The 24,684-nt window shown below is 51.1% G+C and overlaps 1 protein-coding gene across 1 annotated transcript; it reads right to left on the bottom strand.

Annotated features, from left to right (window-relative positions):
* Positions 1-94: 94 nt before the first annotated feature.
* Positions 95-24,616, bottom strand: TMEM38A (transmembrane protein 38A). The gene is made up of 6 exons (XM_032170050.2): positions 23,669-24,616; positions 10,456-10,612; positions 10,016-10,200; positions 7,965-8,052; positions 4,042-4,159; positions 95-1,978 (listed from the first exon to the last, which is right to left on the bottom strand). Exons 1-6 carry the CDS (start codon positions 23,790-23,792, stop codon positions 1,751-1,753), a joined length of 900 nt encoding a protein of 299 aa, XP_032025941.1. The 5' UTR covers positions 23,793-24,616; the 3' UTR covers positions 95-1,750.
* Between the last annotated feature and the right edge of the window lie 68 nt (positions 24,617-24,684).

Here is a 24,684-nt window from a genome sequence, read left to right as displayed (position 1 = left end):
AGGGAGCTGAGATCGGGCCACTGCACTCCACCGTGGGCAACAGAGTGAGACTCCGTCTCAAACAAAAACAAAAACAAAAAACAAAATCCCAGGCATGAATCAGACAAGCCATGAGGGTTCATTCACAATGATTTATTGGCTGCCCCTCCACGCCGAGCTGCGGTGGACAAGCAAGAGGATGAAACCTCCCCAGGACCCACCTAACTCCCAGGCATCACAGGAACAAGGCACTTTTCCAACAGCCTGGCAACATCTGGGACTCCAACGAGGTCTGGGCCCAAACCTCACCTGAGACTGGCCATGCCCGTCCCATGCACCCACCCCTCTCAGACATCCTGGTGACCTAGGCTGAGATGAGGGTGACCAGGAGGGGCCTTTCAGCTATAATATCATCCACCTCTCTCACACTGAAGCAGGTTCCTGGCCCACCCAGCAGCAGCACAAGGCTGAGCACAGAGCAGATAAGCATCTGTATGTTTGTTCAATGGCTGAATGAGTGACAATGGACTCCAGCCTGAGGGAGACCTGATACATCCAGGTCCCAACTGTGCACACTCAGAGCCCCTTGATAGAGCTGGATTGTGGAACCCCACCCAGCTGGCTCCATTTCTTTGGTTTAGGGGGAGCCTGAGACGAGCAGATCATAAGCCTTTCACACCATCTGGTATCTCAAGCCTGCCCTAGACGTGTCTACTGAGGGCTTCCTTTGTGCCAGGGAACCTGTGCGTTTCTCTGATCCACACACACGAATGATCTAAAACGCAAAGCCATTTGCAATCATAATTTCCAACTGTCCTGGTCTCCCCTCCTGACTGCACGAGGCTTAGAAGCATGTGAGCCTTTTTTACCTGCAGCATCACATCAGCCTTTCCATACAGTGGGGGGCCAAGGGTCTCCACTATACAGATCAGGAGTGCCAAGCTCAGAGGAGGAAAGAAACTTGTCCAGGGACGCCCAGCAAGAGTCGGGACTTTCTGGGCACGGGAAAATGTCTAGCCACTGAGGAGCGTGGTAAGAAGAGACTGAAATGGCAGCACCTGGCTCACAGGTACTTAGAAAATGTCCATCAAGTGAATGGATCTCAACATGGCTTGAAGTTCTTCAGGAGTCAATATGCAATTTTTTTTTGAGACAGGGTCTTGCTCTATTGGCCAGGCTGGAGTGCAGTGGGAAGATCTCGGCTCACTGCAACCTCCGCCTCCCGGATTCATGTGATTCTCCTGCCTCAGCCTCCCAAGTAGCTGGGATTAAAGGCGTGCACCACCACGTCTGGCTAATTTTTGTATTTTTAGTAGAGATGGGGTTTCACCATGTTGGCCAGGCTGGTCTTGAACTCCTGACCTCAGGTGATCCGCCCGCCTCGGCCTCCCAAAGTGCTAGGATTATAGGCATGAGCCACTGTGCCTGGTCAAGATGCAATTTTAAAGAAGGAAAAATAGAACTAAGGACATCAGTGCCAACCAGTGATATTCTTGACTGGAGCTGCTGCCAGGATTCTGTGAACCCCTCCAAAAGCTGTGACTCTATGGGGTCCTGGCAGAGAGAAAGAGGGAACCCCGATTTCTACAAAAGTTCTTCATCCTCATCCCCATATCTCAACCCCCACGTCAGCCCTGGAGGGTGAGTCAATGACCCTGATTTGCAGATAGGGAAGTCAAGGCCAGGAAAGGATAGGTCTGAGCACAGGAAGCCTCCCAGCTCAGAGGGTCCTGGGTCCGGGTCCTCTCTCCGGTGCCCCTTGGGCCACCCCCTAATCCGCCTTCTTGGTCTTCTTCTTCCTGGAGCCCTCGCTCAACTCCTCCTTGGACTTGGCGGGCATGGCCGAATGCTGAGCTCCTGGCCCACCACCGCCATGGGACCCACCGTGGTTGTCATGGTGATGGTCACCCCCGCAGGCCGAACCAAACAGCACGGGGCAGATGTAGCTCTCCAGGGCATCAAAGGGGGAGCTGTGTGAGTGGGTGGCTGTCAGAAACACCTGAGGTGGGGTGGCCAGGGGGACAGCAAGAGAGACAGAGGGAGACCAAGATAGAAAGCAAAGGAGGGGAGGGCAGGGTAGGGAGAGGAGGAGAGAGAACATCATCAAAGTCAAGGTTGGAGGTAGCCCAGACCCAGCCCTCTGGCTGCACGCACCCCCCAGGACGATGGGCGACCATCCCAGGTTTCCCAGGATGCCAGATTTCGAGTGTTGACCCCTGGAAAGTTCCGAGCACACTGGGACTGCAGGTCACGCATCCCCCAGAATTCCCCACAACACCTGGGCTCAGAGAAAAGCTGTGCTAAGTGCAGGTCTGAAGGTCTGTGTCCTCCCAAATTCATATGTTGAAACCTATCACCAAGGTGATGGTATTAGGAGGTGAGGCCTTTGGAGGGGTGATTAGACCGTGAGGGTGGAGCCTTCAGGAAAGACATTAGTGCCCTCATAAAGAGGCCCAGGAGAGCTAACCAGTCCCTTCCACCATGTGAGGACACAGTGAGATGTTGCCTGTCTGCAACCATGAAAGAGGGCCCTCACCAGAACTGACCAGGCTAGTACCCTGATCTTGGACTTCCCAGCCTCCAGAACTGTAAGAAATACATTTCTGGCCAGGCGCGGTGGCTCACACCTGTAATCTCAGCACTTTGGGAGGCCGAGGTGGGTGGATCATGAGGTCAGGAGATCGAGACCATCCTGGCTAACACGGTGAAACCCCGTCTCTACTAAAAATACAAAAAAATTAGCCAGGCGTGGTGGCGGGGGCCTGTAGTCCCAGCTGTTCAGGAGGCTGAGGCAGGAGAATGGCGTAAACCCAGGAGGCAGAGCTTGCAGTGAGTGGAGATGGCGCCACTGCACTCCAGCCTGGGTGACAGAGCAAGACTCCGTCTCAAAAAAAAAAAAAAAAAAAAAATACATTTCTTCCTTTTCATTTTTTTGGAGACAAGGTCTCACTCTGTTGCCCAAACTGGGGTACAATGGCATGATCTCAGGTCACTGCAGCCTCTGCCTCCTGGGTTCAAGCAATTCTCATGCCTCAGCCATCCAAGTAACTGGGATTACAGGCATGCGCCACCATGCCTGGTTAATTTTTGTATTTATATTTTGTTTGCCTGTTTGTTTGTTTTTGAGACAGAGTCTCACTCTGTTGCCCAGGCTGGAGTGCGGTGGTGCGATCTTGGCTCACTGCAACCTCCACCTCCGGGGTTCCAGTGATTCTCCTGCCTCAGCCTCCCGAGTAGCTGGGATTACAGGCATGCGACACCATGCCTGGCTAATTTTTGTATCTTTAGGAGAGACGGGGTTTCGCCATGTTGCCCAGGCTGGTCTTGAACTCCCGGCCTCAAGTGATCTGTCTGCCTTGGCCTTCCAAAGTGCTGGGGTTATAGGCATGAGCCCCCGCGCCCAGCCAAGGAATAAATTTCTGTTGTTTCTAAGCCACCCAGTCTATGGCACTGCATTCTGTGATACAGCAGCCTGAATGGACTAAGACATTTGGCCTGGGGTAGAGCTACAAACATAGCAGGACAGGATCCCAGCCATCTGCCTGCCTCTCCCTTCTCCCCTAATGCAGGGAGACTCATGCTCACTCCCTTTTGACAGCCCTGGAGTACTCACCCAGGCAAGACACAGCCCTGAGCTGAGATCTTCATGCAGAGGGAGAGAGCCCAGCCCCTGAAGACCCCTCCTGGGTGGGGTGATGTCAACTCAAGGCATGACTGTCAGACTAGAATTATTCCTGGTCCAACTGAGTTCCCGGCTCCCTGATGCTGCCATTTCAGCTTCTTGTCCCTCTGGTCTCTGTACCCAAGGGACTGGGCCCACCTTGACCTTGGCTCAAGCTGGGCCGTTTGCACAGAAGGCCTGTTCCTCTCACCTGTGTCCTGGCTGCTGGACACTGCCTTTTAAACTCTCTTCCCAGTGACCTACTGGCAAGCATCTCCCCTCTCTGGGCTGCCCTGTCCCGGCCATATAAGGCTGGAGTGTCCAATTTCCCCACTCCCAGCCTGGAGATGGCAGGGTGGCATTGGTCAAGGCAAGAACGCTGCAGGAAGAGAAAGGCTTACCTTACAGGACACCATGAACATGGTGAAGATGAAGATGAGGCTGGCTTTGGACACCGGCAGCCAGCGGGTCTGCTGGAGGGTGAAGAGGATGGCTCCATACAGGCTGGCCTTGGTGGGGCTGGAGGGAGCAGCTGTCATTACCGGGAGGTGCCTGCATGGCTCAAGTCTTCGTAACTCTGGCCCAGACACCCCCCTGCCCTGGCACCAGCTCCCATCCCAGCTTCTCTCTTTTCTTTTCCTTTTGAGATGGAGTCTCGCTCTGTTGCCCAGGCTGGAGTGCACTGGTACAACCTCGGCTCACTGCAACCTCCACCTCCTTGTTTCAAGTGTTTCTCCCACCTCAGCCTCCCAAGTAGCTGGGACTACAGGCATATGCCACCATGCCTGGCTAATTTTTGTATTTTTAGTAGGGACAGGGTTTCACCATGTTGGCCGGGTTGGTCTCGAAATCCTGGCCTCAAGTGATCTGCTCGGCCTCCCAAAGTGCTGGGATTATAGGCATGAGCCACTGCACCCAGCACAGCTTCTCCTGATTGTAAGGTGGGAGGTTGAGGTGGTGTCATCCTATGCATGATGGGTTAACCTGGTCTAAGGAAAGGTCTGGCCTTTGTCCAGCTCCTGGAATATGCCCTCTAAGCCCTTGGAATGTACTGCCTTGATAAGACTGTCTTTGTTTTCCTGAGGAGGGCCTTGGGCCACACCAGGTAGTAACAACGTAATTTATGGTGGGGGTCTTGGGCCATGCAGCATCAGGTGGACCTCTAGAAGGGCTGAAGACTGAGGTCAGCCACACAAGTGGTTAGCTAGTTCTGAGCCACAATAAAAACCCTGGATACCCAGGCTCAGAAGAGCTTCCCTGGTTGGCAGTATGCCATGCATGTTGTCACACATTGCTGCTGGGAGAATGAAGCCCTGTCCACGTGATTCCACTGTGAGAGGAAAACTGGATGTTTGCACCTTTTCTCTCCTGTACTCTGCCTCATGCACGTTTTGCCCCTGCTGATTTCTTGTTTGTGTATGAGTCAGAGTCTTATGCTATCACCCAGGCTGGAATGCAGTGGCGTGATCTTAGCTCCCTGCAACCTCCACCTCCTGGGTTCCAGTGATTCTCCTGCCTCAGCCTCCTGAGTAGCTGGGATTACAGGTGCCCACCACCATGCCAGCTGATTTTTGCATTTTTACTAGAGATGGGGTTTTGCCATGTTGGCCAGGCTGGTTTTGAACTCCTGACCTCAAGTGATCCACCCACCTCAGCCTCCCAAAGTGCTGGGATTACAGGCCTGAGCCACCGCACCCAGCCAACCCTGCTGATTTCATTTTATTTGTTTGTTTATTTATTTATTTATTTATTTATTTATTTATTTATTTTATTTATGTATTTATTTATTTTTAGAGACAGGGTCTCTCTCTGTCACCCAGGCTGGAGTGCAGTGGTCTGATCATGGCTCACTGTAACTTCAAACTCCGAGGCTCAAGTGATTCTCCCACCTCAGCCCCACAAGTAGCTAGGGCTAGAGTTACATGCCACTGTGCCTGCTTAATTTTTAAGTCTTTTTTTTTTTTTTTTTGTAGAGACGGAGTCTTGTTCTATTGCATAGGCTGGTCTTGAACTCCTGGCCTTGGGCAATCCTCCTATCTCGGCCTCCCACAGTGCTGGGATTACAGGCGTGAGCTGCCTCTGCTGATTTTATTCTGTATCTTGTCACTGTAACAAATCATAACCCTAAATATAATGGCTTTGCTAAGTTCTCTGAGTCCTTCTACATCCAACATCAGGATGATCTTGGGGATCCCCCATCAGCTCATTCCCCCAGAAAATGTGATTACAACATGCAGAGTTTTCCTTAACTTTTATTTTTTTCCTTGCAAAATAGGTTTAAGATATTTTTATTTGTTGCAAAAGACAGACCTGTGACTTCTATTCATGATGTCTGTCTCTCATTGCTTTTTTTTTTTTTGAGACAAGGTCTCGCTCTGTTGCCCAGGCTGGAGTACACTTGTGTGATCACAGCTCACTCCAGCTTCAACCTTCTGAGATTAAGCGATCTTCCTGCCTCAGCGTCCTGAGTAGCTGGGACTACAGGCACGCACCACCACACCTGGCTAATTTTTTTTTTTTTTTTTTTTAAGAGATGGGATGTTGTAATGTTGCCCAGGCTGGTCTTGAATTCCTGGTTTCAAGCAATCCTCCTACCTCAGCTTCCTGAATAGCTGGGATTACAGGGATGAGCCACCATGCCCAGCTTCACTGCATGTATTTAATAATCCTTCCTTTCTCTCTCTCTCTCTCTCTCTCTCTCTTTGAGACAGAGTTTTGCTCTATTGCCCAGGCTGAAGTGCAGTGGCACAATCTCGGATCACAGCAACCTCTGCCTCCCAGGTTCAAGCGGTTCTCCTACCTCAGCCTCCCATGTAGCTGGGACTATAGGCATGCCACCACCCCTAGCTAATTTTTTTTTTTTTTAGATGGAATTTTGCTCTTGCTGCCCAGGCTGGGGTTCAATAGCGTGATCTAGGCTCACTGCAACCTCCGCCTCCCAGATTCAAGCGATTCTCTTGCCTCAGCCTCCAAAGTAGCTGGGATTACAGGCATGCACCACCACACCCGGCTAATTTTGTATTTTTAGTAGAAATGGGGTTTCTCTATGTTGGTCAGGCTGGTCTCAAACTGCCAACCTCAGGTGATCTGCCCACCTCAGCCTCCCAAAGTGCTGGGACTATAGGCGTGAGCCACCGTGCCCAGCCTAATGATGGTAATTCTACCTAATATTTCCAAAGCACTCACCAGGTTCCAGGGCCAGGTGATTTATATGCATGATCCCATGATCCTCCCCCACTTTTTTTTTTGAGACAAGGTCTTGCTCTGCCACCCAAGCTGGAATACAGTGGCATGATCCTAGCTTACTGAAGCCTCAAATTCCTGGGCTCAAGTAATCTTCCTGTTTCAGCCTCCTGGGTAGCTGGGACCACAAGTGCATCCCACCATGCCTAGCTAATTTAACTTTTTTTTAAATAGAAGAAGTCTCGCTATGTTGCCCAGGCTTGTCTTGAACTCCTGGACTCAAGCAATCCTCCAGCCTTGGCCTCCCGAAGTGCAGAGATTACAGGTGTGAGCCACCACACCCGGCCCCCAACAAGGTCTTTTAAAAATGCACTAAACTATCCGGGGCAGGGTGGCTCACGCCTGTAATCTCAGCACTTTGGGAGGCCGAGGTGGGCAGATCACTTGAGGTCAGGAGTTCCAGACCAGCCTGACCAACATGGTGAAACCCCATCTCTACTCAAAATACAAAAATTAGCCAGGCATGGTGGCGCATGCCTGTAATCCCAGGTACTCGGGAGGCTGAGGCACGAGAAACTCTTGAACCTGGGAGGTGGAGGTTGCAGTGAGCAGAGATCATGCCAGTGTACTCAAGCCTGGGCGACAGAGCAAGACTCTGTCTCAAAAAAAAAAAAAAAAGCATTAAGCTAAATGCAATGTGGGATCCTGCATTGGGTCTTGGATGCTGCCACCTGGCCTTGTCCACTTAGCTCCAGATACGCTCCCAATGCACACTCCATATCCCATGCATACCCTGTACCCTGACCCCGCACACCCAGCAGTATTGCTGCTCTTCTGTGATTTGACAGTTGGCAGAGATGCTGGCCTCTGTTGGGAGGCTCCTTCTCGGCCAGTGAACTCCTGCTCACTCTTCAAAACCCCAATCAGGTATTGCCTCCTTCCTGCAGCTCTGCCCTCCCCAACCTCCACACTGAGCAGAGCTATGGCTCTGCTTTGAGCTTCCCCAGTCATAGCCTCTGAAAGCTCCTGAAAGGCAGAGTCAAGGGTTGAGGCCTCTCTAAGTTATCAGCAGCATCCAACTCAGGGTCAGGCACCCAGACATACAGGAGGCATGGAGGGAGAGGTGGAGTGGGATACTCACAAAGACATGTGCAGGATCTCGTTGGTCTCTGGCTTCCAGACCCCTCGGAGCAGCTGCTCGAAGTTGGACATGAGGGCGACACCAGAACCTACAGGACAGGGGGCTTCTGAACAAGCCCACCACCCCCAGGTCTCCTTTCCTCTTGTTTGAATTCCCAAGGAAGCAGTCTCTCCACTCCCAGAGTCTTCTCTAGAAGGACACTGAACCTGGGGGTGTATGATCATCAGCTGCAGGTGGGGAAACTGAGGCTCAGAGAGGCTAGAGCCTTGCTGAGGATCATATGGCAAATTCAGAGCAAAAGCCACCTAAAGGAATCAGTCATGTCCCCATCTTCAACCTGGGATTGTCTGTCCTGATGCCCCTAATCCAGGACCCCAAGCTGTGCATGAGCCTTCCAAGGCAGCCCCCACCCCCAGTCTCTCTCCTCCTCAAGGCTCCAAGTTCTCAATCTTTCTCAAGCCACCCATCCTTGGGGGAGATGCTATACCCCTGGGGAATCTGCTCAGTAGTAAAAGCTTCCTGAAGAGACAATAAGGAGACTCAAATGGAGACAGAATGGTTAAATTTCTGGAAGAATCTTCCCATTTACCCTAAATCTATTGGTTAAATAGACCTGGACATCCACTCCAGGAACTGCTGCACCAACTGGGTGCCTGAGATATACTACTGGACCAGGGAATTGCATCTGGGGCCATTTTGCCCCCAAGGAAGCATATGGCAATGTTGAGAAACACTTTGAGTTGTCACAGTTGGGGCAGGAGCGCTACTAGTATTTAGTGAGTCAAGGCCAGGGAGGTGGCTCACCATTGTATAATGCACAGGTTGGCTCCCCATAGCAAGGAATAACTGAGGACACCATGGCTCAATGGAGGGTGATTCTAGGTCTTGGCACTTTGTGGGTACCCATATCTGGTGGGCAGGAAGCGAGGATAAAGTGCCCAGTGGTTTTTGGCACTTGCTCAGGCCTTCTTTCCCTGCTTTCCTGTTACTCCTTGGCCCACTTCTCCAACTTTTAATGTTGAATTATCTCTTTCTCCCCTAACTTCTGTCCATTTTTGCTTTATGCATTTTGGTGCTCTGTTTCTAGGTGCATATATGTTTATAGTTGTTATATCTTCCTGGTGGATTGACCCTTTTATCATTATAAAACGTTCTTTATTTCTAACAACATTTTCTTTTTTTTTTTTTTTTTTTTGAGACAGAGTCTCGCTGTCACCCAGGCTGGAGTGCAGTGGCACGATCTTGGCTCACTGCAGGCTCCGCCCCACGGGGTTCACGCCATTCTCCTGCCTCAGCCTCCCACATTTTCATTATTTATTATTATTTTTTTTAATTTTAATTTTTTAGAGACAGACTCTTGCTCTGTTGCCCAGCTGGAGTGCAGTGGCACAATCATAGCTCACTGTAACGTTGAACTCCTAGGCTCAAGTGATCCTCCCACCTCAGCCTCTTGAGAAGCTAGAACTACAGGCATGAGCCACCATGTCTAGCTCTATTTTCTGCACATGAAAGGGTCTGTAGGCTTCACTGGCAAAAGGGCCACAGTCCACAAAAGTTAAGAACTCCTATAGCTAAAGCTCTAGAGAAGAAGGGGTTCTCACCCGCAGCAATTTTGCTCTCTAGAAGGCATTTAGCAATGTCTGGGGACAATTTCTTTTGTCACAGCTGGGGACAAGTGTGCTACTGGTATCTCGTGGGTGGAGGCCAGGGATGCTGTTCAACATCCTACAATGCACAAGGCAGCCCCCACCACAAAGAATGATCCAGCCCCACATGTCAGTAGTGCTGCAAGTAAGAAACCCTGCTCTGGCAATGCTGGCTTTTGTCATCATCATCACTGTCTTAGGTACCCCTGACAGTAACATTTCTAGAAGAATCTTCCCACTTACCCTAAAGGTATCGGCTGATACCTGCAGGGAGGTTTGAACACCTACTGCAGTCTTTATGCCCCTTTGCCGGGAGCAAAGGCTTTCCCAGCTGGGGTGCCTGGTAGTACCACTGGACAAAAGTTCTCCACTGGGATGATTTTTCATTGTCATCATCCTATTTACCTTTGACCCACCCAGTTGCAATCATGACGAACCACCCGTGGTGGTAGTGGTGATGGGCGTGATGGATGCCCACCGCAATCTTGCGGACTCGCACCACCTCCTTCATGGCCACGAAGATGAGTTTCACAGGCAGGAAGCAGACACACTTATAGAAGAGGTCCAGGGGGCAGAAGAAAATCAAGTACCTTTGGGGAGAGAATGCTGAGTGCCAGGGGACGGGCAAACTGTGAAGGATGGGGGTAGGGAGCTGTGGTTGTGTTAGACCCCCCTCCCCAATGTGCTGTGCCTAGACCAGAGCTGGGCACGGAAGGCAGCGTATTCAGGGCCATCATGAGGGCTGTTACTGGTGCATTCTAATTCCTCCAACCTCTCTCCTCCCTGGTGCCCAGGTTGTTCCTTCCCCCACCTGGCTCTGCTCTCCCATGCCCAGCATGGCTTACCAGACAGCTGAGGCCAGCAGGATGCTGGAGTTGTTGCTGAAGTAATCGATCAGTGGCTCCCCAAGGAGCAGATCAGCCAGGATGTAGCTCCCGAAGCAATGCAGCATGGCGCACAGCCAGGATGCGATGGGGTGGCGCCGGGACAGCTCTACTGCTCCTGGGAGGCACAGGAGTGTCCTGCATCATCACCAGCATGCCAAAGGCAGGCTTCACTCCCATATGCTCTGGTCAGCCTATCCTAATCCAGAGCGCCCACCCAACACTGTGCAGTTCGTAAGTTTCAGAGGAGGAAGCAAGGTTCAGAGAGGCTGTACTCATGCCTGAGGTTGCACAGAGAAAATAGAGAGCTGAGTGGGAGTCCTTTCCTCCATGCCCAGAGAGGTGGCAATGATGATGACACTAGCTCACATTTAGGACTTAATAAATCCTCATCAGTGCCCCAGCCAAGTGACGGCTTTTATTATCACAGGAGTCTCATTGTCATGAGGAGACTGAGGCTTGGAGAGATGGGCCAGCTTGCACCTGGGAGTACTTTGAAATTGCTACTCTGGGCCGGGTGTGGTGGCTCACACCTGTAATCCCAGCACTTTGGGAGTCCAAGGTGGGCAAATCACTTGAGGTCAGGATTTCAAGACCAGCCTGGCTAACATGGTGAAACCCTGTCCCTAAAAATACAAAAATTAGCTGGGAACAGTAGTGCATGCCTGTAATCCCAGCTACTCAGGAGGCTGAGACAGGAGAATCGCTTGAACCCAGGAGGCGGAGGCTGCAGTGAGCCAAGATTGCACCACTGCACTGCACTCCAGCCTGGGCAACAGAGCAAGACTCCATCTAAAACACACACACACACACACACACGAAATAAAAGAAATTGCTGTTCTGACCTCAGCTGATCCCAAGATCCCTATGAGCTTATGCTGGTATTCTTTTTTTTTTTTTTTTTTTTAACTTTTTTTGTTTGTTTCAAACAGAGTCTCACCCTGTCACCCAGGCTGGAGTGCAGTAGTGCAATCTCAGCTCATTGCAAACTCCACCTCCCAGGTTCTCCCGAGTAGCTGGGATCACAGGCAGCCACCACCACGCCTGGCTAATTTTTGTATTTTCAGTAGAGATAAAGGAGGTTCAGTGAACCTCCCACCTCAGCCTCCCAAAGTGCTGGGATTACAGGCATGAGGCAACGTGCCCAGCCTTATGCTGGTATTCTTACACCTGCTATCTTAAAAAAAAATTTTTTTTTTGTAAAATACACATTAAATTTACCATTTTACTTTTTTTTTTTTTTTTTGAGACAGGCTTTCACTCCCATCACCCAGGCTGGAGTGCAGTGGTGCAATCACGACTCACTGCAGCCTTGACTTCCTGGGCTCAAACACTCCTCCCACCTCAGCCTCAAAAGTATTTGGGACTACAGACACGCGCGCCACCATGCCGGGCTAATTTTTTGTATATTTAAAGTAGGCACGGGGTTTCGCCATGTTGCCCAGGCTGGTCTCAAACTCCTGGGCTCAAGCTATCCACCTGGCTCGGCTTCCCAAAGAGTTGGGATTATAGACGTGAGATACTATGCCCAGCCCATTTTAAGCATTTTTAAGTGTATAGCTCTTTTTTTTTTTTTTTTTTTTTGAGACACAGTCTCACTCTGTCGCCAGGCTGGAGCGCAGTGGCACGATCTCGGCTCACTGCAACCTCCTCCTCCCGGGTTCAAGTGATTCTCCTGCCTCAACCTCCCAAGTAGCTGGGATTACAGGCACGTACCACCACGCCCGGCTAATTTTATATGTTTAGTAGAGACAAGTTTTCTCCATGTTGGTCAGGCTGGTCTCAAACTCCCAACCTCAGGTGATTTGCCCACCTCAGCCTCCCAAAGTGCTGGGATTACAGGCGTGAGCCACAGCGCCCGGCCTTGGGTCATGGTTGTGTTGGATCCCTGTCCCACCCCCCTTTTTTTTTCTTTGGAGACAGAGTTTTGCTCTGTCGCCCAGGCTGCAGTGCAGTGGCATGATCTCGGCTCACTGCAATCTCTGCCTCCTCCTAGGTTCAAGTGATTCTCCTGCCTCAGCCTCCCAAGTAGCTGAGATTACAGGCGCCTGCCACCATGCCTGGCTAAGTTTTATAGTTTTAGTAGACAGGGGATTTCTCCATGTTGGCCAGACTGGTCTCGAACTCCTGACCTCAGGTGATCCACCCACCTTGGCCTCCCAAAGTGCTGGGATTACAGGCATGAACCCACAGCGCCTGGCCTGGACACTTTTTTTAAGAGACAGCGTCTTGCTCTGTCACCCAGGCTGGAGTGCAGTGATGCAATCATAGCTCACTGCAGCCTCAAACTCCTGGGCTTGAGCCTTCCAAGTAGCTAGGAGTACAGGCATGTGCCACCAAGCCTGGCCAATTTTTATACTTTTTTTTTTTTTTGTAAAGATAGGATCTCACTGTGTGGCCCAGGCTGCTCTTGAACTCCTGGCTTCAAATGATCCTCCTGCCTTGGCCTCCCAAAGTGCTGGGATTTTCAGGTGTGAGCCACCAGCAGGCCTGGCCATTTCTGGTGACATTGTAACAACAATGACCTTCTCTGTTCCATTTATTAATTGAGAAACGTGTAGTGCCCTCTACTCTGTAGAAGGAATTACCTTCTTCTTAGCTTGGTCAACCTCACAGGGGGAAATAATGATCAATGCCAGAGTTTCTCGTACAAATCCAAGTGCATCAGTGGGCATTACCATGTTAGAGGCAACTTGGGAATACCAGGGAAATATGAAGCTGTGCATCCCCTGGACCCCAGCAATTCCACTCCTTGCTATTAACCCCAAAGAAACAAGCACCATAAACAAAGACATAGAGAAGGAAGCTGTTTCACTGATACAATGTTGCAACAGGAGAAAAGTGAAATCAACAGTCTCTTAGTAAAGCTGTGGGAAGCCACAAAATGTGGAGTGCCATATAGTAGCTATTTAAAAGTGAACCAGGCTGAGTGCAGTGGCTCACCCAGCACTTTGGGAGGCCAAGGCAGGCTTATCACTTGAGGTCAGGAGTTCGAGACCAGCCTGGCCAACATGGTGAAACCCTGTCTTTACTAAAAATACAAAAATTAGCCAGGCATGGTGGCAGGTGCCTGTAATCCCAGCTACTCAGGAGGCTGAGGCAGGAGAATCTCTTGAACCCAGGTGGTGGAGGTTGCAGTGAGCCAAGATTGCACCATTGCACTCCAGCCTGGGCGACAGAGGGAGGCTCCATCTCAGAAACAAACAAACAATCAAAGATAAAAAGAGAAAGAAAAGTGAACCAGACCTTGATCAGGGTTTTTCAACCTCAGCGCTGTTGACATTTGGGTCAGATCATTTTTTGCTATGGGGGCATTCTGTGCATTATAGCATGTTAAGCAGCATCCCTGGCTTCCACCCACTAGATGACAGTGGCACCACACAGCTGTGACAACCAAGAATGTCTCCAGATATTGCCAAATTTATCCTTCGGGAACACAATCCCTTCTGATTGAGAATCTCTGTTTTAGATGTATCAACAAAGACAACTCGCATAAGCCTACTGCTGAGTGAAAAGGTTGGGCTGCAAAATGATACACTTATGGCCGGGCTCAGTGCTCACGCCTATAATCCCAACACTTTGGGAGGCCAAGGCAGGCGTATCACTTGAGGTCAGGAGTTTGAGACCAGCCTAGCCAACATGGTGAAACCCCCATCTCTACTAAAAATACAAAAATTAGTCGGGCGTGGTGGCATGCACTTGTAATCTCAGCTACTTGGGAAGCTGAGGTATGAGAATCACTTGAACTCAGGAGGTGGAGATTGCAGTGAGCCAAGGTCACACCACTACACTCCAGCCTGGGCCACAGAGCAAGACGCTGCCTCAAAAAAAAAAAAAAAAAAAAAAAAAAAAAAATGACGAGTTTTTTTTGTAATTTTCTTTTTTTAAGCTCATCAGCTAGCGTCAGTGTGAGTGTATTTTATGTGAGGCCCAAGATAATTCTTCTTCGAACATGGCCCAGGGAAGCCAAAAGATTGGACATCCCTGTTTTAGAGTAAGTAATCAATACATTTGCCCCTCTCCTCGCTATCCCCACCAACTAACCATGTGATCTTGAACAAGCCACTTTTTTCTCTCCACATCTCTTTTTTTAAAAATAAAGTAGAACATTGCTTCTTTGTCTAACTCCTGATGAGGACTGGAATGAGCTTTTCCCTCCTCCAATCTCACCCTGGAGTTATGAGCCCAAAATACAGTTTCTCCCTGCTCTCAAGGTTGTCCTACGTCTTAACATTGACCAAGGTCCTAGGGTATGAGGTAAAATGCTTCAGCTCCTCTCCTAGGGTCTATTTAAAACACAACTGGCTGAGAGTTAATCCCTCAGAGCAGCTGGTGGCCTGTGCAGAGGCCAGGTCGGGTGAGGCACCCATGTTTTGCAGAAATGGATACCTCTGCATCTAAAAATAACTCCCAGGGACTGAATTCTTTCCAGGACCTTTCTTGTGCCCTCTGGGATCATCCCAGGGACCGAGGTTGGGGAGTGGGGGTAGGGACCTAGGGTTTGCATGAGTTACGCTCTGACGGACAGATGCCCATGTCTGCAGTATGTGTATGCCCTGCTATAAAAGTCACATGCCGGCTGGGCGCGGTGGCTCACACCCGTAATCCCAGCACTTTCGGAGGCCGAGGCAGGCAGATCACTTGAGCTCAGGAGTTCAAGACCAGCCTGGGCAACGTGGCAAAACCTCATCACATGCCTAGCTTCTGGCTCTGCTACTCACTCTAGCATGGCCTTGGGCAAGTGACTGCCTGCCCCCTCCAAGTCTTAGTTTGCTTCACTGTCAAAAGACCAAGATGACGGCCAGGCGCAGTGGCTCACGCCTGTAATCCCAGCACTCTGGGAGGCCGAGGCAGGTGGATTACTTGAGGTCAGAAGTTTGAGTTTGAGACCAGCCTGGCCAACATGGTGAAACCCCGTCTCCACTAAAAATACAAAAATTACCGGGTATGGTGGCGGATGGCTATAATCCCAGCTACTCAGGAGGCTGAGGCAGGAGAATTGCTTGAACCCAAGAGGCAGAAATTGCAGTGAGCCAAGATCATGCCATTGCACTCCAGCCTGAGTGACAGAGCGAGATTCTGCCTCAAAAAAAAAAAAAAAAAAAAAGCCCAGGTCCTTTCGCCTTTCCAAACTCCTTGGCTTCTCTTGATGGTTTGGGGCAGCCCCACGAAGCCAATAGGTTTTCAACTGCCGCATGCCACGAACACATTCCCCTCTCACTGGGTGAGCTTAGGCTAGTCCCTCCCTTCCCTGGGCCTCAGTTTGCTCATATGTAGGATGGGGAGGCTGTCTAGGGTGACCAACTATCCCCCTTTGCCTGGGTCCCAGGGGTTTCCTGGGACATGGGACTTTCTTTTATTCTCTTTTGAGATGGGGTCTTGCTCTGCCGCCCAGGCTGGAGTGTAGTGGTGCGATCTTGGCTCACTGCAACCTCCACCTCCCCCGGGTTCAAGTGATTCTCCTGCCTCAGTCTCCCGAGTACCTGCGATTACAGGCACCCGCCACCAGACCCGGCTAACTTTTGTATTTTTAGTAGAGACGGGATTTCTCCATGTTGGCCAGGCTGGTCTCGAACTCCTGACCTCAGGTGATCCACCTGCCTCGGCCTCCCAGAGTGCTGGGATTACAGGCGTGAGCCCCCGCACCCGGCTGGACATGGGACTTTCGATGCTTATCTTGGGAAAGCTTGGACAAGGTGACCACACCAGATCTATATCAGTCATTTCCAAAGATGCCTGTGAGGGTGACAAAGAGATTGCTTAGCGCCTAGCAACGACGCAAGAGGTATTTCTGGAACTGTGCGGAAATGGAAAGTACCTGTGGGTGGAAATTTCAGTAGATGGATTTTTAAAAAATCAGCTCTGCCTCAGCCGGGCGCGGTGGCTCATGCTGTAATCCCAGCTACTCTGGCAGCTGAGGCAGGAGAATCACTTGAACCTGGGAGGTGGAGGTTGCAGTGAGTCGAGATCATGCCACTGCACTCCAACCAGGGTAATAGGAGCAAAACTCTGTCTCAAAAAAAAAAAAAAAAAACCAAGAACAGTCCGGGCACAGTGGCTGATGCCTGTAATCCCAGCACTTTGGGAGACTGAGGCGGGTGGATCACGAGGTCAGGAGTCCGAGACCAGCCTGGCCAATAGAGTGAAACCCCATCTCTATTAAAAATACAAAAATTAGCTGGGCGTGGTGACAGGCGCCTGCAGTCCCAGCTACTCGGGAGGCTGAGGCAGGAGAATCGCTTGAACCCACGACGCGGAGGTTGCAGTGAGCCGAGATCGTGCCATTGCACTCCAACCTGGGCAATAAGAGCGAAACTCCATCTCAAAAAAATAAAATAAAAATAAATAAATAAATAAATAAACAGAAAAAAATCAGCTCTGCCTCAGAAGAGAGGAAGAAGCTTTGGGTCCCTAACTCCTGGCCTGTAATGGACTCTGTGACTTTCCCTTTTCAGGGGTCAATGCCTCATTTGCAGATGGCTGGGTGGTGCTAGAAGGGTCCCCAGGGCACTCTAGCACTGTGCTATTCAATCAGAGGTGTATGAAGCATGGGGTACTGACCGAGTCTCTCAGTGACTCTAGCACCAGTCTTTTCCTCCTGAGCTTTTGAGCTCAGCATTCTGCCTCAGTTTCCTCCCCTGTAAAATGGAGATAGCAGCCTCTGCCTCACAAGGTGAAGCAGGAGTCAACAGCCTCCTGCCCTCAAAAAGCTTGTAGTTCAAACCAGAGATCTCAAATCAGGGATCAAAGAATGGTTTTCTTTGGTCCTAACAGCATATGAAAAATGTTAAAACTTGTCCGGGTATGGTGGCTCACACCTGTAATCCCAGCACTTTGGGAGGCAGAGGCAGGTGGATCACTTGAAGTCAGGAGTTCAAGACTAGCCTGGCCAACATGGTGAAACCCTGTCTCTACTAAAAACACAAAAATTAGCTGGGCATGGTGGCGGGCACCTGTAATCCCAGCTACTCAGGAGGCTGAGGCAGGAGAATTGCTTGAACCAGTGAGCCGGAGGTTGCAGTGAGCCGAGATCACACCACTGCACTCCAGCCTGGCAACAGAGCGAGACTCCGTCTCAAAAAAAAAAAAAAAGTTAAAACTGCAACCAAGATGTCCTGCAGGAAGTGAGTGGATAAACAAACCATGAAACATTCTTACTATGAAATATTATTTGGCCGGGTGCAGTGGCTCACGCCTGTAATCCCAACACTTTGGGAGGCCAAGGCGGGCAGATCACCTGAGGTCGGGAGTTCGAGACCAGCCTGGCCAACATGGAGAAACCCCGTCTCTACTAAAAATACAGAAAATTAGCCAGGCGTGATGGCACATGCCTGTAATCCTAGCTACTCGGGAGGCTGAGGCAGGAGAATCACTTGAACCTGGGAGGCAGAGGTTGCAGTGAGCCAAGATCGCACCATTGCACTTCAGCCTGGGTAACAAGAGCAAAAGTCCATTTCAAATAAAAAAAAAAAAAAAGAAAGAAAAAGAAAAAAGAAAGAAATATTATTCAGTGAGCTATCAAGACATGAAAAGACATGGAGGAACCTTAAATGCATATTCCTAAGTGAAAGAAGCCAGTCTGAAAGGGGTACATACTGCATGATTCCAACCATAGGACATTCTGGAAAAGGCAAAACTCTGGAGGTAGTAGAAAGATCAGTGGTTGGCCGGGGGCAGTGGCTCATGCCTGTAATCCCAACACTTTGGGAAGCCAAGGCAGGTGGATCTCCTGAGCCCAGGAGTTCAAGACCACCCTGGTCAACACAGCAGAACCCCTATCTCTCTTTTTTTTTTTTTTTTGAGACAGAGTCACTGCAACCTCCGCCTCCCAGGTTCAAGCGATTCTCCTGCCTCAGCCTCCCGAGTAGCTGGCATTACAGGCATGTGCCACCATGCCCGGTTAATTTTGTATTTTTAGTAGAGATAGGGTTTCTCCATGTAGGTCAGGCTGGTCTCCAACGCCTGGCTTCAGGTGATCTGCCCACCTCGGCCTCCCAAAGTGCTGGGATTACAGACGTGAGCCACCTCCTTCAGCCCCGTGATTCTGAGTTATTTAATTAATTTATTATTTATTAATTTATTTATTTTTCTGAGACAGAGTCTTGCTCTGTCACCCAGGCTGGAGTGCAATGGCATGATCTCTGCTCACTGCAACCTCCGCCTCCCAGGTTCAAGCGATTCTCCCACCTCAGCCTATCAAGTAGCCAGGACTACAGGCGCCCGCCATCACGCCTAGCTAATTTTTGTATTTTTAGTAGAGACAGGGTTTCACCATGTTGGTCAGGCTAGTCTCAAACTCCTGACCTCAGGTGATCCACCAGCCTCAGCCTCCCAAAGTGCTGGGATTACAGGCGTGAGCCACCACGCCTGACCCACAATTCTGATTTAAATGAAAGAGGGGTGACAATCAGGACAAAAGGATTTTTTTTTTTTTTTTTTTTGAGACGGAGTCTCGCTCTGTCACCCAGACTGGAGTGCAGTGGCAAGATCTCGGCTCAATGCAAACCTCCGCCTCCCCCGTTCAAGCAATACTTGTGCCTCAGCCTCCCAAGTAGCTGGGATTACAGGTGCACACCATCATGAGTGGCTAATTTTTGTATTTTTCTTAGTAGAGACGGGCTTTCACCATGTTGGCTGGGCTGGTCTCGAACTCCTGACCTCAAGTGATCCACCTGCCTCAGCCTCCCAAAGTGCTGGAATTACAGGCATGAGCCACCGCGTCTGGCCCAAAAGGATTTTTAAAATCTCCCCAGGTGAGTCTGGTGTGTAGGTGAGTTTGAGAAGTACTGGTCTGAGAGATTCTTTGGATGGGTCAAGGCTGAAGGCATCCAGGATTGTCACTGATTCACTCATTTCTTCAGTTTTGCAGCCAGCACTCACTGCTTCCTTCTCTTTCCTCACATGGAGCTGGGGGCCCCAGAAATGAGCCAAATCACCCACAGATTTTGCTCAAATACAGACTCTCATTGGGCAGAGCTGGGTGGGGCCTGGGGTTCTGCATTTCTTTCTCTCTCTCTCTTTTTTTTTTTTTTCCTGAAATGGAGTTTCGCTCTTGGCTCTTGTTGCCCAGGCCAGAGTGCAGTGGCGCAATCTCAGCTCACTGCAACCTCCAACTCCCTGGTTCAAGCGATTCTCCTGCCTCAGCCTCCTGAGCAGCTGGGATTACAGGCATGTGCCACCATGACTGGCTAATTTTTGTATTTTTAGAAGAGACAGGGTTTCACCATGTTGTCCAGGTCAGTCTGGAACTCCTGACCTCAGGTGATCCGCCAGTGTTGGAATTACAGGCGTGAGCCACTGAGCTTGGCCAGAACTCTGCATTTCTTTTTTTTTTTTTTGAGATGGAGTTTCGCTCTTTTGCCCAGGCTGGAGTGCAGTGGTGCGATCTCAGCTCACTGCAACCTCCGTCTTCTGGTTTCAAGCGATTCTCCTTCCTCAGCCACCCAAGTAGCTGGGATTACAGGCATGAGCCACCGCGCCTGGCCATTTTTGTATTTTTTATAGAGGAGGGGTTTCACGATGTTGCCCAGGCTGGCCATGAACTCCTGGCCTCAAGCAATCTTCCAACCTTGGCCTCCCCAAATGCTGAGATTATCTGACCTATGCTGACATTCTTTTATTATTATTATTATTATTATTTTAGGAGACACGGTCTTGCTCTGTTGCCGAGGCTGGAGGGCGGTGGGGTGATCATAGCTCACTGTAGCTCCCAGGCGACATTGATGCTGCTCTGTTGAGGACCACACTCTGAGCTTCATCCATTCTCAGGATTCTCAAGAAAGCCTGACCCAGCCAGGCACAGTTGAGCTCCAACTCCTGGGCTCAAGTGATCCTCCAGCCTCAGCTTCCCAAGTAGCTGGGACCACAGACACACACCACCATGCCTGGCTATGAAATTCTTAATTTCTGAACAAAAGGCCCCACACTGATACTTTGTATTGGCCTGGCAAATTCTGTAGCTGGCCCAGCACACAAATTCTGAGAAGAAAATTTACAGATACCCAGCATGCATACCAAACTGGGACTAACAGTTCAATCCAACACCTTATTTTTCTTTTCTTTCTTTTTTTTTTTTCCAAGACAGAGTCTCAGCCAGGCTGTGTCACCCAGGCTGGAGTGCGGCAGCAAGATTTTGGCTCACTGCAACCTCTGTCTCCTGGATTCAAGTGATTCTCACGTCTCAGCCTCCCAAGTACCTGGGATTACAGGCATGCGCCACCACACCAGGCTATTTTTTGCATTTTTAGTAGAGACGGGGTTTTGCCATGTTGCCCAGGCTGGTTTCAAAGTCCTGGGCTCAAGTGATCCACCTGCCTCGCCTCCCAAAGTGCTGGGATTACAGGCATGAGCCATCACATCTGGCCTCCAACACCTTACTTTTCTAAGGAAACCAAGTATCTCACATCAATTGTACTGATTCTTAGAGCCAAGCAGACCTGGGCTGAGTCCCAAGGCTGCAACTGACCAGCCATGGGACCACAGGCTCACTGTGTATTTAAGATAGCTTAGCCACTATTTCCTGTTTCCCCAGTTATGAAGGGAGGAGGTTGAACTGGGTGTAGTATCCTCAGCCCTGATAACAGACATCAGTCACTGAGGGAGGGGAGATTAATATTCTGATTCAATTGGTGGGGGATGGAGATAGGGGGTTTAAAAGCTCCCAGGAGGCCAGGCGCGGTGGCTCACACCTGTAATCCCAGCACTTTGGGAGGCCGAGGCAGGTGGATCATGAGGTCAGGAGATAGAGACCATCCTGGCTAACACAGTGAAACCTTGCCTCTACTAAAAATACAAAAAAAAAAATTAGTCGGGCGTGGTGGCGGGTGCCTGTAGTCCCAGCTACTTGGGAGGCTGAGGCAGGAGAATGGCGTGAACCCAGGAGGCAGAGCTTGCAGTGAGCTGAGACCGCACCACTGCACTCCAGCCTGGGTGACAGAGCGAGACTCTGTCTGAAAAAAAAAAAGAAAAAGAAAAAAAGCTCCCAGGAGCATCTCATGAATTCATGAATAGCCAGGGTTTGAAACCACTTCGCAGCCTTCAGGAACCTTCAGGCTCTGGCACTTAGAGCCTGGATGGCTTATTCTAGGACTTCTGCAGAAATATCTTGAACCTTCCTGCAAGTTCCCAGGCAGCTTGGAGACCTCTTTTCTCAAGACATTTGTGTCCTACATCCCCACAGGGCTCCAACCCTCCTCAGTTTCAGATTTTATTTTTTTTGTTTTTTTCGAGACAGAGTCTTGCTCTGTTGCCCAGGCTGGAGTGCAATGGCGTGATCTCCGCTCACTGCAACCTACGCCTCCCAGGTTCAAGTGATTCTCCTGCCTCAGCCTCCCAAGTAGCTAGGACTACAGGTGCATGCCACCACGCTCGGCTAATTTTTGTAGTTTTAATAGAGATGGGGTTTCGCTATGTTGGCCAGACTGGTCTCGAACTCCTGACCTCAGGTGATCTGCCCGTCTTGGCCTCCCAAAGTGCTGGGATTACAGGCGTGAGCCACTGTGCCCAGCCAGTTTCAGATTTTCTAAGGTTCTGCAACTGCCCAAGGAACTGGCCTGAACCACCAAGAATTCTTCCCCAGAAAGGAAAGATAGCCCCATGTTCATGCTAGGACAAGACAAAAGCCTATTTTGTTTTGCAAAGTAATGTTCTCCAGGATAGCTTTTAAGAAAATAGGTTCTGGCATGTGGATAGGCAAAAATAGAATAAAAATTCCTAGCAAGTACAGTGTAATCCTGTTAGCATAAGAGCGTGCATTTGCTGGGTGCAGTGGCTCACGCCTGTAATCCCAGCACTTTGGGAGGCCTAGGTGGGTGGATCACAAGGTCAGGAGATCGAGACCATCCTGGCCAACATGGTGAAGCCCTGTCTTTATTAAAAATACAAAAATTGGCCAAGTGTAGTGGCGGGTGCCTGTAGTCCCAGCTACTCAGAAGGCTGAGGCAGGAGAACCGCTTGAACCCGGAAGGTGGAGGCTGCAGTGAGCCGAGATCATGCCACTGCACTCCAGCCTGGGCAACAGAGCGAAACTCCGTCTCAAAAAAAAAAAAAAAAAAAAAAAGAGCGTGCATTTACGTCTATAACTAAATAGGTGTAAATGAATAGAAGAGACATCAAGAAGGGTGGCTGGCCACCACTATGCTGACAGTAATTCTCTTTTTTTCCTTTGCCCTTTTCAGTTTGAGTTTTTAGTAAACAGGAGCGCTTATTTTTATCATCTGAGAATAAAGCTATTTCCTTTCTGAGCTATAGTGGTAATTTACATCTAAGTGGGAGGAAGGCTCATGAAGTTTGGGGTTCTTTTATTTTTCTAAGCCTAAAATCTATTATTTAGTAAGTTGCTGGTGTGCTAGAATAACGATGAACAAGAAACATTTAAACATTTGTTCACGGTGAACCTTTTATAAAAATAGAACACGTTCTAAGGAAGCCATTCGTCCTCATTTTAAAAATTAAGAAGCAAGGTGTACCCTCCTGTGACCTCCCCAGCGTGGGGTCTGGAGCTGAGAGGGAGGACACTGACCCCAAGTCACCCAGCCCTGGGACCGGTTCTGCTCCGTAAGTGGAAAGGATCTGGAGCCAGGGCTGGAAGAATTCCCGTGGGGGCTCGGAGATTCAGCACCGTGGGGGAAGGGAGGGGAGTGGAGGGTGCTGGGCAGTTGCAGCGGGGAGGGGAACCGGTGTCACTTTCGCTGAGCCTGACCGCAGCCCCCGGCGCAGCGGCCCTTATATAGACACTCCGCTGGCGCTCCCAATCTGCGTGCCAAGGTCAAGGAGGGAGGTCACACCTGCGCGCCTCAAGAACAGATGCACCAACCCCCACCTGCACCCTCGCCACAGCCGGCGCCCCTTGCCCAAGTGCCTGCAGCTCTGACCCAACCAGGAGCCCCGACCTTCTCTCCACCCCTCCCCCAAGCACGTGTTCCCCCTCCTCTAAACGCGCGCACGCCTCTCCTTCCCCTCCCCCAGCTTTATCGTCCTGGGGGCTTCTTCCCCGGGCTCACCCCGGCGTAGGAGAACCCCACGATTCTCGCGCCTGCCTATTCCCACGATGCAATCCTTGAACCTGTCCCCCGCTCCCTCCACCACGCACGGGCTTCCCCTCTCCGCGACCCCCGAGCTGCCCCGGCCCGAGCCACCCGCTGCCGGTCCCCTCCAGCCCCCCGCCCCGGCTCACCTGGCTCATACTTGAGGTAGAGGATGGAGACGATGAAGTAACTGAGGTCGAAGACGGGGAAGAGCGGCACCCGCGAGAAGCTGAGCGCCAGCTCGCCCAGGCTCAGCGCCGAGAGCAGCTCCATGGCGCCCGCCTGCCCGCCTGCCGGGTGCCACCCGGGGCCCCGGCTTCGTCCGTCCCGCCGCCCGCGGCCCGGCGACTGCGCCCCCGCAGCTGGGCCCGCCCCCGCCCGCCAGGCGCCACCCCAGGCCCGGCCCCCGCGGGAGAGGAGGGGCGACGGCCCACCCCGGGACAGGTGGTGGGGACGCCCAGCACCACGGACGGAGCTGGATGGTCGGGCATCCCAGGCGTTGACCCTCCTGCCATCGCTACCCCGTTCAGCCCAGCGAGGCGGGGTGCGGGGCACCCGTGCAAGGCGAGGGAGGCTGGGGAGCTGCCCGTTCTGGGGGCCCGTCCCTCACGGAGCCCACCCACGCGGGACGCCCGTTCCCAGGGGGCCGGATCAGCCAGGACTTTGTCCCCGTGGGCTCAATTAGGACCCTGCTCTTCGGTGGAGCCCAGTGAGGACCCCTACGCCATGGTGGGACCCCATGAATCAGAACCCCTGTTCCCCGTAGAGATCGGTTAGGACCTCGGTCCTCTGTGGAGCCCCGTCAAGACTTTCCTGCCCCATAGGGTCCGTTCGATCAGGAACCCCGTCTTCGGTGGGGCTCTGCAAGTCAGGACGTCTTGTGAGGGGCAGCTCAGTGAGAACCACCGTTCCCCATGGGGCCCAGGAAGATCTCATTTTAGAGCCCAGTTGGTTGGGGCACCCGTTTCTAGGGACCCCATTGCGTCAGGACCCCGCACCCTGTGCAGCTTAGGAGTCAAAGGATTCCTTTACCCCAGAAGCCCAATTTGGGACCCCAGAAAGTGAGTAGGAATTGCTGCCCAGCTAACCCTACGGCATCGAGACCCCACGCATGCGCGGCACGCTTCGAACGCGTGACCCAATCCCGCCCCTTCCATTCTGGCTC

This window comes from Hylobates moloch, unplaced genomic scaffold (genome assembly GCF_009828535.3).
Source record: "Hylobates moloch isolate HMO894 unplaced genomic scaffold, HMol_V3 SCAFFOLD_12, whole genome shotgun sequence".
Lineage (NCBI taxonomy): Eukaryota > Metazoa > Chordata > Mammalia > Primates > Hylobatidae > Hylobates > Hylobates moloch.
Note: the sequence above shows the minus strand (reverse complement) of the source record. Positions and strands in the feature narration are given on the sequence as shown.

Coding starts and splice junctions, on each gene's coding strand:
- TMEM38A (XM_032170050.2), bottom strand. CDS start 23,792: ATGGAGCTGCTCTCGGCGCTGAGCCTGGGCGAGCTGGCGCTCAGCTTC. Junction 10,613..23,668: donor CTACCTCAAGTATGAGCCAG/GTGAGCCGGGGC, acceptor TGTGCCTCCCAG/GAGCAGTAGAGCTGTCCCGG. Junction 8,053..10,015: donor TGCAACTGGGTGGGTCAAAG/GTAAATAGGATG, acceptor CCTGTCCTGTAG/GTTCTGGTGTCGCCCTCATG.